The sequence below is a fragment of the Tamandua tetradactyla genome, chromosome 11 (genome assembly GCF_023851605.1).
Source record: "Tamandua tetradactyla isolate mTamTet1 chromosome 11, mTamTet1.pri, whole genome shotgun sequence".
NCBI classification, from domain to species: domain Eukaryota; kingdom Metazoa; phylum Chordata; class Mammalia; order Pilosa; family Myrmecophagidae; genus Tamandua; species Tamandua tetradactyla.
Genome location: NC_135337.1, coordinates 39,272,903 through 39,287,390, shown reverse-complemented (window position 1 = coordinate 39,287,390; position 14,488 = coordinate 39,272,903). Strand labels below are relative to the sequence as shown.

The following is a 14,488-nucleotide window of genomic DNA, read 5'->3' as shown; positions in this document are numbered from 1 at the left end:
CCAGATCTAATTCTACAGCCTGTGCTTTAAACCATCAAAAGATTTCATGAGGGATTTAGACAAAACAAAATAAAAAAATAACCAATTATTTGGCAATTATAGGGACTACCTATATAGTTCTTTATTTTCCTTTTTCTGACTGCTTTATACAATAATTAGCTATATATGGGTCTGACTCTATTATTAGGTAGCTAGCTCACCCAGAAGGAACGATGGCACTAACTAGAACAAGGCCTTACTCAAAGTAAGTACTGTTGTGGGTAGTACAAAACTGAGGTGTGAAAATGCTTTGCCTCTGACATGTGCCACTCCAATGATCACCTGGGTTGGTTAAGCTGAGTTAAGAACTCCACAGTCATGAATGAATTAAAGATCATGAGTTTTCAGTTAACTCAAGGCAGAATTGCTCGAAGAAAAATAAAAGTATAAATCTAAGTTTTTGGTTAGAGGAACGGGAACGTATGATTTAAAGTGCAAAGAGTTAGACAAGTCATAAGTCAATGAAGAGAAGAACCAGATATCCAGGCTAAGTAGGAAAATAATTCTTAAGAAATTACATTTTACTTTAATTTTAATCTGCTCAATTAGTATAGAGCTGCTCTTTGGGGTAATGGAAAGTTTTGGTAATGGATAGTGGTGATGACAGCAAAACACTGCAAATGTAATTAATGCCACCGAATTAAATATTTGAGTGAGGTTAAAAGGGGAACTTTGAGGTTGTATACATTTATATTATAATAAAAATTTTTTAAAAACCCATTGGACTGTACAACACAGTGAACCCTTAATGGACTACAGTTAATAGTATAATTATAATATTATTTCATCAACTATAACAAAAATACCACACTAATGCAAAGTGTTGATAACAGGGAAAACTGTGTATGTGAATAAGGATATATGAGAACTGTATTTCCTACATGACTGCTCTGTAAACCCATAATTTATCTAATAAAAAGTAAATTTAAAAGAAAAACAACAAAAAAGTAATTATGGGGCTCTGATTTCAGTAATAGCAATTACATGAACATACCCTTTCCCCAATGAAAATATCTAAGAATGACAGACAATGGAGGAAATACACATATAAATATATATTAAGACATCTTAAAATGATGATAGCCAACAATGTACATGGAATACCACTGAACTATATATTTGAAAGTAGTTAAAATGGGAAATTTTATGTTTTTATGTTACCACAATAAAAATTTAAACACAGATACACACAATCACTTGAAAAGCACTGAGGAACTGACAAAATAGCTAGGAAATATCAGCCAATATTTAACAGAAAGTGAAACTTTTGAGAGGTAAGGAGAACAATGAAGCCACTATTGCTAATTTTGGCAAATATGGGCTTCCCTTTTCAATAACCTTCTTGATAAGCAAACAGGAAGTTAAGATCAAGTAATTTGATGGGAATTTTTCACATTAAACTGGGTCCCAGAATAATACATACTCAGGATAAAGGTGAACCAGAAATAAACCCTATCCTTAGAGGATGCTGGGAAAATTGTGTTGGATTGAGCACAAAAGGGGAAAAACAAAACAACCCTGAGAAGTAGCCTGGGCCAGCCCTTGCTCAGATTTGCGATTTGCAATTACTTGCCTTACTTTATGTGGTCAAAGAATTCTTAAATTGTTAATTTGGTTTAAGGTAGATCTGGATTTGCTATGTTCCCAGGTGCCTGGAAAAATAAAAATCATGTATAAAAGAAGGCCTATTTATCTAAAAAAAATTCTTAAATTACAAGGAATTTTTTTTTAAAAAGTGAAAAAAATCAGAAAACAGGTGAAAGGATAGATAAGTTGCAGGGAAGATAAGACCTAAGTCACATTTAATAGTTTCAGAAGTAGAAAGGGGCAGAAGTAATATTTTAAAATAAAAAGTGATAATATCCCAGAACTGATGAAAGATACTTCACAGATTTGAGAAGCCTAAAAAATCTTAAGCAAGATAAACAAAAAAGATATCTGCACTTTTGTATCATGGTAAAGAATGAAATTAGCTAAGAAGAAATAGCTAGGAAGAATGCAGCTAGGAAAAAAAAGATTTCAAAGGCAGAATTAAAATAACAGGTGACTGCGATTAGATCTTACAACAACAATGGAAGGCAGAAGACAATAGAACAATGATTAATAATTCTTAATTATAGTTAATTATAGTCTAATTATAATTCTATAATTAGAGAAAAATTATTCAATAAGGATGAAATAAAATTATTTTTAGATAAACACATACTAGTAGAAAAAATCTGAGTTGGCAATTAGCAGCGCCTCCCTAAAGGCTATTCTAAAGGATGTATTTCAGGCAGAAAGTATTCTCTCAGAGGGTCTGAGATGATAATAGAAAGAGTAAGAAGCAAAGAAGTTGGGAAATATAAAGATAAATCTAATAAACATTGACTGGTAATCAATAATTATTACATGAGGAAAAAGAGATAATTTAAATATCTGACAATAAGCCAAGTCAGAAGGGAGTGATTAGAATGTGAAGTGTACTAAGGCTGGCAAACCAGGGCCGTGGGCCAAATCTCACCTGCCAATTTTGTAAAAAAAGTTTTATTGGCACATCGCCCATCCATTTGTGCATGCATTGGCTATGGTTGCTTTCTTGTTATACTGGCAGAGTTGAGGAGTTGTGACAGATATGATATGGCTTAAAAAGTCAAACATTTATTATCTAACCCTTCACAGAAAGTCTGCCAACCACTGTTCTGAGGTCTCTACATTATCTGGGAAAAGCGTTAAGGCACTGGTTAACTTTAGACACCAATAACTAAGCATGCATAGCTAACCTAACCACTGAAAGGAAAGAAACAAGGACTATAGAGAGAAAACTTCAAATTACAGCAAGAAATCGTCCCAAAGATGACAAGAAAAAAAAGAAACCAAACAAATGGGACAAATATTACAATAAGGTGACAAATTTAAACCTAATATATAAGTAATTCATTAAAATGTAAATGAACTTAATGATTCAGTTAAAGGTTACAGATAGACAGGATAACTGAAATTCAACTACAGATGTTTATGTTCTTTTACCGAGTATGACATTAGCTATGGGTTTTAATTTGCAATTCTCTGATTTCTAATGAGACTGAGCATCTTTCATATATTTTATTGGCCATTTGGTTTTCCTGTTTTGTGAAGTGCCTGATCAGTTGCTATTATGTGTTTCTTTTCTATTTTTGTCAATGTATCCTCTTGACTTTTATTATATATACCATTCCTTCTACTTTGAGTGAATGTTGGTGTTTTTTTTCCAATTTAAGATAATTGATTGGTTTATAACTCATTGATCTTTATTTCTTTTCTAATATGCACTACTTTTAAGAATATAAATTTCTCACAAAGTATTGCTTGGCTTGGATTGTACAAGTTTTGAAACAGTGACTTTGATACATGGTTAATTTAGATATGTGTTTCTTAATTTCCAAGAGAAAAATAATAAAGAAAATACAGAAATATCATATTATCCTCACCCTTCCCCTAATTATTAAAACTTTGCACAAGTCCACTTAATAGGTAAAGAACAGTCTCTTCAACAAATGGCGCTAAAAAACTGGATTTCCACATGCAAAAGACTAAAGGTGCACTTGTGGTACATTTGTTACAACTGATGAAAGAATATTATTATAATTGTACTATTAAGTATGGTCCATGGTTTAGATTAGGGTTCATTGCGTTGTGCAGTTCTATCATGTTTTGTAAATTTTTATTCTAGCAACATATACACAAAATAAAATTTCCCCTTTAACCACATTCAAATATATAATTCAGTGCTATTGTTCACAGTGTTGTATTACCATCATCACCTTCCACTACCAAAACTTTTCCATCACTCTAAATAGAAACTGCACAAATTAAGCATTAATTCCTCATTCTGTACCCCACCACAGCCCCTGGTAACCTATATTATAGCATCTGACTCTATGAATTTTCTTATTCAAATTACTTCAGATCAATGAGTTCATACACTATTTGTCCTTTGTGTCTGGCTTATTTCACTCAATGTGATGTTTTCAAGATCCATTCATGCTGTTGAATGTATGAGAATCTCATTCAATTTTATGGATGAATATTATCCCACTGTACGTACATATGACATTTTTTAATGCCTTCATTCATTTATGGACACTTGGGTTGTTCCCATTTTTGGCAATTGTGAAGGCTACCATGAAGATCAGTGTGCATATTGTCTGAGCACGTTTTTAATTCTTTTGGATATATACCTAGAAGTGGGATTGCTAGGTCATATAGTAATTCTATACTTAGCTTCCTGAGGAACTGCTAAACTGTCTTCCACAGTAGGTGCACCATTTTACATTCCCACCAAACAATGAATGAGTGTTTCTATTTCTCCACATTCTCTCCAACATTTGTAGTTTTCCTTTTTTGTAACAGTTGCTATTTTAATGGATGTGAATTAGTATCACACTGTGATATTTTTCTGCATTTCACTAATGGCTAATGATGCTGGGCATCTTTTCATATGGCTGATTGATTTTGGACAGGAGTGCCAACCCTATTTCATGGGTAAAGAATAGTCTCTTCAACAACTTGTTGCTGAGAAAACTGGGTTTCCACATGTAAAAGAATGAAGGTATACACCTACCTTCTCACATTATATACAAAAATTAACTCAAAATGGATCAAGGAGCTAAATACAAGAGCTAAAGCCATAAAATTCTTAGTAGAAAACATAAGAGAAAAATCTTCATGACCTAGGATTGGGCAATGGATTCTTAAATATGACACAAAAACATAAACAATTAGGAAAAAAACTATAAACTGGACTTCTTCAAAATTAAAAACATTTGTGCATCAAAGGACATCATCAAGAAAGTGAAAAAATAATCTACAGAATGGGAGAAAATATTTGGAAATCATGTATCTGATAAGGGTTTACCATCCAGAATACATAAAGAGCTCCTAAAACTAAACAACACAAGACAAACCCAATTTAAAAAATGGGCAAAAGACTTGAATAGACATTTCAATAATTCACCCAAACCACCATATTTCTCACCTGGATTACAATAGTCTAACGGTTTTCCCTGCTTCCTATCTTCCCCTATAAAGTCCATTATCTACAAAGCAACAAGAATGACCTTTCAAAAATCAGACATGCCCAAAACCCTACTAGCGATTCCACTGTAACTTCTTTTTTTTTTAACATGGGCAGGAACCAGGAAGTGAATCCGAGTATCCAGTTTGGCAGGCGAAAATTCTGCCACTGAGCCATCACTGTCTACTGTAGTACTGTTTTTTGAATACATAATACATAAGTAGCTCCCTCCACAACATTTTCAGTCCCTTATTTTCTGTATGCACTTAACTTTGTTTGAAATTATATTTGCTCCTCTACTCATCTCTTCTGTCTCCCCCACTACAATGCAAGCTCTCTAAGAGGAAAGTCTTTGTTTGCGCTACTCTTATGGTCCTAGTAACTAGGATAGCGCTGGGCTGTGACAGCCACTTAATATATCTGTTGGGTGAAACAAGTAACCTATTTGTTGGAAGGAACTGCAACTGGGACGGATTAGAGGAAATCCTTACATGTTTATTTCTTATTGGTCTTTTCAAGAAAGTGTCTCTGGAAATATGGTCTGCTGTTCTTGCCACATCTTCCAAAAATCGATAATCTAAAAATTATGAAACAGAAAAATGAACAAATGACATAAACCAATGACCAGAAGCATCAATCTGCTATGCATAAAATGGCTTACCACTTAGAAGATTCATTTCAGTAAACTGTTGTATTGAAACAAATGCAGTTTTATCTCGAACTCCATTACATATCAGTTCTGCTTTGTGTTTCTTTACACAGGGCAAACTGGAGAGACAAACAGGAAGAACTTTTATACTCTGAAGTAACCAGGATAGAGACAGAGGTAAAAAGATAGGAAAATACATATATACCTGCAGGAAAATCGCATACAACGTGGACATCTGTACTTTGCTTCTTCTATACCACAAGTTTCACACCTACAAAAGCCCATATATAACTTATTAAAATACCAATTATTAATTGTACTTATATATTTGTAATCTCTGAACGCAAATCGATTTTTATCAAGTCAATTTACCAACATGTAGTCATAGTGAACAAAGTACATGCAAAAGTAACTGATAAAATACTTACAAATGTCAAGCAACATTTGAATACTCTCCTCTATGAAACTATCTCCAAATGACAACTACATTTACAATGTAACTGATGGTATATCTCAAGAAAACATATATTAAATTAAAAAGTATCACCTTACTTTTGTCCTCTTTTTCTAGTATATGCAGAGCAAGATTCACTGATACGTTAATTAGTAATTCCTAGCAATCTAAAAATGTATCTGAATGCTTGTATCCAGAAATTCAATCCATGAGCTATGTATAGATATTTTGGAAGCATACATACCAGCCAAACAATATAATTAGAAGACCAAGTCAAATTTGGAGAGTGGCAGTTACATCTTTTCTTCACTCCACTCAAAATAATCTAGAAACGTTATTAACCATCAACTATTTTCAACTGCTATTCTAGGATCTCCCGGTATTGATAACCAAACCACAGCTACTTCTATTTGACCCTCTGTGTCCCAGCCAGTAATAGTCCCAGGAATACGACCACTCTTTTATTTTCTGTCACATGACCATACAATGCAAAGAAAGTAAAATTTAAGAAAACAAATTCATAGGACCCATTCAGAAAGTTGACAATTGAGTTCAAATGCATTTCTGTCTATTCTTAACAAGTGAATTTACTACCAACTTCACATATTCTCACTGAACTTGTTTCCTGACAACACATGGCCTCCAACACCCCACCACCTCAGGCTCCACGGACACAAACTGGCACTAGTTTTCATTACTGCTCTGCCAGCAGAGCGTAGTTTCCTTTACTCTAGACAACAGAATATTCCACTTTATTCCCCTGATTTGATTTCTCCTCATCTTACCTTGACATGGCCAGCTTACGTTTGCAGCCCATTGGAGCCTTCATTTGAGACTCTTCTTTCACCTTTGTTTCTTCCATCACTTCCTGCTTCGGGACATTTTTCTCTTCTTTCACATGCACTTCATCCATAACCTCCTCCTTTTTTATGTTCTGGTTAACGAAAATCTCCTCTTTTACGTCCAATTTATCCTCCCTCTCTTCCTTCACTTCTGGCCAGTCCCTTATCTCTTCCTTCACTGCCACTTTCTCTTCCTTTACCTCTGGTTCTTCCATTTTCTCTGTTTTCACCACCAAACTACCATCCATCTCCTGTTTCACTTCCAACATGCTTGCTTTCTCATCCTTCACTTCAGGCCCTTTCTCCACCTCCTGCTTCACCCACTGTCCATCCAACATGCCTTCTAGTTCCGACCAGTCCATAACTTCTTGCTTCACAACCTTCAGCTCTATTCGCATTTCCTCTGCTCTCTGTCCACTTTCCTCCTCTTCATCCTCGGTCTTCAGTCCTCTCTGTCCATTCCCCTCCTTTGCAAGGCCGGCCTCCACCAACCCTCCCAAATCCGGGATTCCCTGTCCACACAACTCGGGTCTTAGCCGCGCCCCCTCAGTGCCACTCTCGCTATCTCCTCCCGACGTCCCTTCATTTTCAGCAGCAAACGCCATCACCTTACGGTCCTTGACCTCCGCTGCCTCTGTGTCCCCACCAGGCAGCTGCTCCCACGCCGAGAGGGGTGAACTCCCGCCTGGAATGCCTAGGCTACCCACGTGTCTGGCCGTAAACCGTGTACACCGGCTCCGCGCGGTCACCTTAAATTGCCGTAAGGCAACGCTCCTGCGCGTCGCAACTTCACGACTCGTGGAGCTCTTTACGACTCTGGAGCGATCTTGTCCGGTTTTTTCTGCGATTATCGGCGTGAGGCCACGCCCACTGAGCGCTCGCTTCCCGGGGCGGGGCCTCGCGACGCGTTGCCCCTGGAGAGGCGGCCTTGGCCCCAGTGTCGGCGTCCCTCCGCCCCGCGCCTCTCAAAGAGGGAACCCGGAGCCGGTCAGGAGGTAAAGGACTGGAAACCCTGTAATTAAATCCTGTAGTGCAGAAAGCCACCCTAATCTGTTACCGATTAAATCTAATCTCGTGAGAAAATAAAAGAATCACCTGAGGCTACTTTTCTCTCACAATCATATTACAAATTTCTTGATGTCACAAACTCTATGTACGGTGGGTGTTTATTTTGGGGGATTCTGATGGAGTTCAGGTAGGAAAGAGGACCAACTGTTGTTCTTTCAATTGTTTGTCAGTAACAGCCCACATCAGCCCATTCCCCATTTCCAGCATTCTGCGGAATTTCCTAAGAGAAGGATTGTATATTTATAAATAAAAAGTCCTGTTTAAAGACTGGGACTAAAAGTTCAATCATCAGAAGTAAAAGATCTAAAAACGAAACATAAATCAACAATCACACAGAACCTTCCTTTGCATCTGTTTCAGGGTACTATTTGTTTTCTTTTACTACATATTTGGCATTAGGCACTTTCAAAGCCATGATTTCACTTATTTTTCAAAGCATGTATGTGAAGTATGTATTTTCCTGGCTGTATGAGGTGACTTCAAAGTAGTGGCTTCTTAGCTGTAAACTGCTTTGTGCTACACCTTCAGACCCTGTTACTTAAGCACTAAGCCATCCACAACTGGTCAGGAAATGGCAATCTTGAATTGGTGGACAGAATGAGAGAATTTTGGAACCATAGTTGGGGCATCACCAATTGAGTGGGGCTGGAAGGAGAGTTGAAGGAAGTTTGGAGCAATTTTAGTAAAATCTCATGGGTTGTGAGGAGGAAGCTGCCAGTGAGAGCATATGGACAGTATCTTTTGAAGGTATTCAACAGTGCCAGTAGCCCATGGAATTAAAGAAACTTCACAGGATCTTCAGGCTGGTTTACATCTTTATGTAAAGATGTAAAAGGGGCTAAATGGAAGAATCATTCATACTTGCTAAACACCAAGGGTGGGAGATGAGAGCAACCCAAGGGTGTGTTGATCCTCAAAAGAATAAAACTATCTGAATTTCCATTTAAAATCTAGAGATATAGGTCAGAGGCCAGAAGCATAAGGACTTTCTAAGATTTTGGAATTTCTGTCATTACCTCACATTTGTTCTTGTAATCAGTTTTTTGTTTGTTTTATTTCACAGTTAGTGGAAGGGAAATCATGAAACCATTAAGGATCATTGATAGGATCACAGCTAAGCCCTTATCTAAATTAAACAATCATCACTGTTGGGAATGGTAATTGCAATGATGATACTATTATGGAGGTGTGGAGTTACTGGTGGTATAGTTGAATGGCAGTTTTGAAGGAAGGGGGAGGCCTGAGTGGTGCTGGAAGAGGGGATTTTAGGGTGTTGGAATGTAGAACAAGGGCATTGCCTGCAAGGGGGGCAATAGGTGGGACAGAAAAAGTAAGGAAGAAATCATGTGGGGCTGTGCTGGTTTGAAAGGAAGTATGCCCCCTAAGAAAAGCCATGTTTTAATATAAATCCCATTTCATAAAGGTAGAATAATCTCTATTCAATACTGTATGTTTGAAACTGTAATGAGATCATCTCCCTGGAATATGTGATTTAGTCAAGAGTGGTTGTTAAACTGGATTAAGGGACGACATGTCTCCACCCAGAGATAACATTTAAAAATACTAAAATATACTTATGCCACAAAATAGTAGAAGAGAAACAAAGAAATGTGAAATAGCCCATCCAAAGGAAGATGATAAGAATACAGATAAGAAGGTAAGAATATGGTAAGATTCTCTTTCTAGAACAGGGGTGAGCAGGGCCAGTCACTGATCACAGCTTTTAATTCACTAATCACAGTAAATTTGGATCACTGGGGCCTGGCTGTGAGAGCAGCCACTGTTTCAACTCTCCCTGGATAGGGTGGAGGGTGTGAAGATTTAAAGATGCAGAAGTTCCTCAGGGCTGCAGGGGCAATTAGCTGAAGGGCTGCATTTGTTGGGCAGGCCAGGAAAGCTCAGATTTGGGGACCCATTGGAGAAGTTTTGACATCCTTCCTGATCCCCTCCCCAGGGCATTTTGGAGCAGGTCTGGGCCCCCTTCAGGGATCCCTGGCCCTTTTTTTTGGCTGGGAAAGACTTGACTTGGGAAAGTCCTCTCGGGGGAGAACCTCCTCCCAGAATTTGTCCTCCAGGCAAAAACAGTGTGTGACAATGAAAGAAATGTAAACAAAAACAAAAAACTATAGAGGAAGACAGTCTGGAACAAAGGGATATTAATTTCAAACACCTGGGAGAGGGAGGTCTGTTTCTTGGGAAACAATGGGAAAAACCCAACACCCATAAACAGGGGAACTCCAAAATGAATAACAAGCAAAAATCCAAGACAAGACAGAGGTCTAGAAAGACAGGGAAACTCCTGTACACTACATTTGCCTTCAGTAGACCTTCCTGATAGGAGGGCTGAAGCTCAAGAAGATCTCTGCCTTATTATCAGCTTGTTAAAAAACCAAGAAACAGATATCCCAGGGAATATATCCCAGAGATAACATTTAAAAATACTAAAATATACTTATGCCACAAAATAGTAGAAGAGAAACAAAGAAATGTGAAATAGCCCATCCAAAGGAAGATGATAAGAATACAGATAAGAAGGTAAGAATATGGACATACTGAACAAAGACTTTTAAAATGATCTTAAAAATGCTCAAGGAGATGGAGGAAAGTACAGAGAGAGAACTAAAGAATATGAGAAAAATAATGAATGAGCAATGTAAAAGTCTAAATAAGGAGATAGAAATTAAAAATATATATTTTTATTGAGAAATAGCCACCACATACAGTCCAACCATATTATACAATCACTGGCTCACAATATCATCACATAGTTGTGTATTCTTCACAATGATCATTTTTAGAACATTTGCATCACTCCAGAAAAAGAAATAAGACAAAAAAGAACTCTCATACATCCCATAACACTTACCCCTCCCTCTCATTGACCCACAGTATTTCAATCGACCCAATTTTTACCCTTTATCTCCCCCTATTATCTATTTATTTTTATCCTTTTTTTTTCACTTATCTGTCCATACCCTGGATAAAAGTAGCATCATACACAGGTTTTCACTATCACACAATCACATTGTAAAAGCTATACAGTTATGCAGTGTTCTTCACGAATCAAGGCTACTGGAACACAGTTCAACAATTTCAGGTACTTACCTCTAGTAACTCCAATACACCATAAACTAAAAAGGGATATCTTTATAATGCATAAGAATAACCTCCAGGATGACCTCTCGACTGTGTAATCTCTCAGCCACTAAGACTTGATTTTGTCTCATTTCTCTCTTGCCCCTTTCGGTCAAGATGGCTTTCTCATTCCCATGATGCTGGGTTCCGGGTCATCCCTGGGAGTCAGGTCCCATGTAGTGGAGAGGGCAGTGAGTTCACCTGCTAAATTGGCTTAGAGAGAGAAAGCCCAAATCTGAGCAACAAAAGAAGTTCTCTGGGGGTAACTCTTAGGCATAATTATAGTAGGCTTATCTTCTCCTTTGCAGGAATAAGCTTCATAGGGGCAAGCCCCAAGATTGAGGGCTCAGCCTATTGGACTGATTATCCCCACTGCTTGTGAGAATATCAGGAATTCCCCAGATGGGGAAGTTGAATATTTTTCTTTTCTCCCCAGTTCCCCAAGGGGACTTTGCAAAAACTTTTTAATTCTCTGCCCTAATCACTCTGGGATATATTGGGTCGTCATACTAACCTGTACAAACCAACAAGATTTCACGCTATATTCAAGATTCCATGTAATTATGGTGTTCAAGTAAACTGACCATACAAGTTAAATGAGATAATGTGCTATCCAAAATATAAATTTTGCACCAAATAAACATCTCTCCCTTTGGTCTCACACAGAGGTTGAAGTTTGAAGCTATGGTCCATAAGAGCTAGAAATTTTAAAAAGGTACCAAACAAGACTACTGGTGTTGAAGACCAAAATAACTGAAAAGAAAAAATGCCTAGGAGGATTTCAAGAGCTGGACATGACAGAAGAAAGAATAAGCAAACTTGAAGATTAGGCACTTGAAATGAGTTAGGCTGAGAAGCAGAAAGGAAAAAGAAATATTAAAAGTGAAAATAACCTAAGACAGCTATGGAACACCATCAAACACATCAATATGCACATTATGGGTGTCCCAATGGAGAAGAAAGAGACAAAGGGGCAAAAGAAATAGTCAAAGAAATAATGACAGTGACTGTCCCAAACTTAGCAAAAGATATGAACATCTCAGAAACTCAGAGAAAACCAAACAGAATAAATATAAAGAATAAAACACCTGTCAAATATAGATTACAGTATTGAATGCAAAGGACATGGAGAGAGTTCTGAAAGCTGCAAGAGAAAAGCAGCATGTTCCATACAAGGGAGTTGCAATTAGATTGAGTGCCAATTTCTCATCAGAAACCATGGAAGCAAGAAGGCAGAGGGTTAGAATACTTAAAGTACTGAAAGAAAACTACTGTTAGCCAAGAATCTGGTGAGATTCACTTTTAAAAATGGGGGAGGGAGTAAGACATTCTCAGTAAAACAAAATTTGAGGGAGTTAGTCACCACTAGATTGGTCCTACAAGCAATGCTAAAGGGAGTTCTTCAGACTGAAAAGAAGTATACTAGACAATGGTTTAAAACAGCATAAAGAAATAAAGATGTGTGATTAAGGTAACCATTTGGGTAATTACAAATGTTATATTGTAGTTTTTGGTGTGTAACCACACTTCTTATTTTCTACAGGTACTAAAATTCAAATGCATAAAAAAATAATGATAAATCTATGTTTCTGGACATGCATTGTAAAAAGAGATAAATGGTAACAAGCACAAAAAAATTGTGGGCGTTGAGTGGTATAGGAAAAGTATAGGTACATGCTATTGAGTTAACTTGGTTTCAAACCAAATATGATAGCTATATATTTGGATGTTGAATTTTAGCCCCATGGTAACCACAAGGAAAATAGATGAAAAATATATCCAGATAGAAGTGGGAAGTCACAAGATGGTGCAACCCCAAAAAGCAAATAAATATAAAAGTAGGCATTAACAGAAATGAAGGACAGAAAGGTAAAAAAAAGACTTACAGAGTCTACAAATGGCAGAAGAAAGTCCTGTTTATCAGTAGTGACTTTCAAAGTAAATGGATTAAATCCTGCAGTCAAAAGGTGGAGATTGGCAGAATGGATCAAAAAGCAATGTTCTGGAGCAGTAGAAGGAAAAATGCAAGATGATGGTTTAGTAGCCCATGAGAAACTCTGGGATCTGTCCTGTAACTACTTGTTGAAGAGTGCTTTGAAAACTATTGCTTTTTTCTGTCTTTGTTTTGTATATATGTTATATTATACAATAAAAAAGCTAAAAAAAAGAAAAGCATGAACTATATACTGTCTGCAAGATACTCACTGGAAATTCAAAAAAGCAAGTAGGTTGAGGGTGAAAGATGGAAAAATATATACCAAGCAGTAACCAAAAGAGAGCTGGGGTAGCCATACTAACATTGGATCAAATAGGCTTTAAGTCAAAACAGTTACAAGGGATTAAGATAGTTATATACAGATAAAGGGGAAAATTCAACAAGAAGATGTAACAATTATAAATATATACGCACCTATGAGGAAATTTCCAAATATATGAAGCAAAAAATGGCACATTTGAAGGGATAAATTGATGGTTCCACAATAATAGTAGGAGATTTAACACACCACTCTCAATCAGAAGGTCAAGAAGGAAGTACAAGACTTGAGTGATACACTAAAGCGACTAGACCTAACAGACATATATGGAACACCACACCCAGTGAAAACAGAATACTTCTTGAGTGTACATTGATCATTCTCCTGGATAGACCACATGTTGGGTCGCAAAACAAGTGTCAATAACTGTAAAAATACATTTTTTTTAGAGTGGAGATTAATGAAAAATACATTTTTTTAAAAGTGGAGATTAATGAAATAGACAACAACGCAAAAAAAAAACAATAGAGAGAATCAACAAATTTGAAACTTGATTCTTTGAAAGAATCATAAAATAAAATTAACAAACCTTTAGCTAGACTGACAAAGAAAAAAAAAAGAAAGGAGACAAATAACAAACATTAAGAAGTGAAAATGGGGACATTACTACCACTCTCACTGTGCCAGTTTGAAAAGCCATGTTTTAATCCTGATCCAATCTTGTGGGAGTAGATGTTTCTTTTAATCCCAATTCAATACTGTAGGATGGAAACTTCTGACTAGATTACATTCATGGAAATTTGGCATGCCCAATGGTGGGTGTGAACTTTTGATTAGATGGAGATGTGACTTCACCCACTCCAGGTGGGTCTTGATTAATTTACTGGAATCCTTCAAAAGAGAAAAATTTTGGAGAGAGTAAGAAATGACAAAAATGACAGAAGCCTCAGACCTGACAGAGAGAACAGATGTAGATGCTCAGAGGATGGTTGCTTCACAGAACAGAGACAT

General features: G+C 36.8%; 1 protein-coding gene across 1 annotated transcript in view; it reads right to left on the bottom strand.

Moving 5' to 3' along the window:
- Positions 1-7,762, bottom strand: part of ZNHIT6 (zinc finger HIT-type containing 6) — a 69,485-nt gene extending 61,723 nt beyond the window's left edge. The window contains exons 1-4 of the mRNA XM_077120410.1: positions 6,963-7,762; positions 5,929-5,994; positions 5,736-5,842; positions 5,566-5,651 (exon numbers count right to left, since the gene is read on the bottom strand). Coding sequence (XP_076976525.1) covers positions 5,566-5,651; positions 5,736-5,842; positions 5,929-5,994; positions 6,963-7,624 — 921 coding nt within the window. The 5' untranslated portion in view covers positions 7,625-7,762. The remainder of the gene's footprint in view (positions 1-5,565; positions 5,652-5,735; positions 5,843-5,928; positions 5,995-6,962) is intronic.
- Between the last annotated feature and the right edge of the window lie 6,726 nt (positions 7,763-14,488).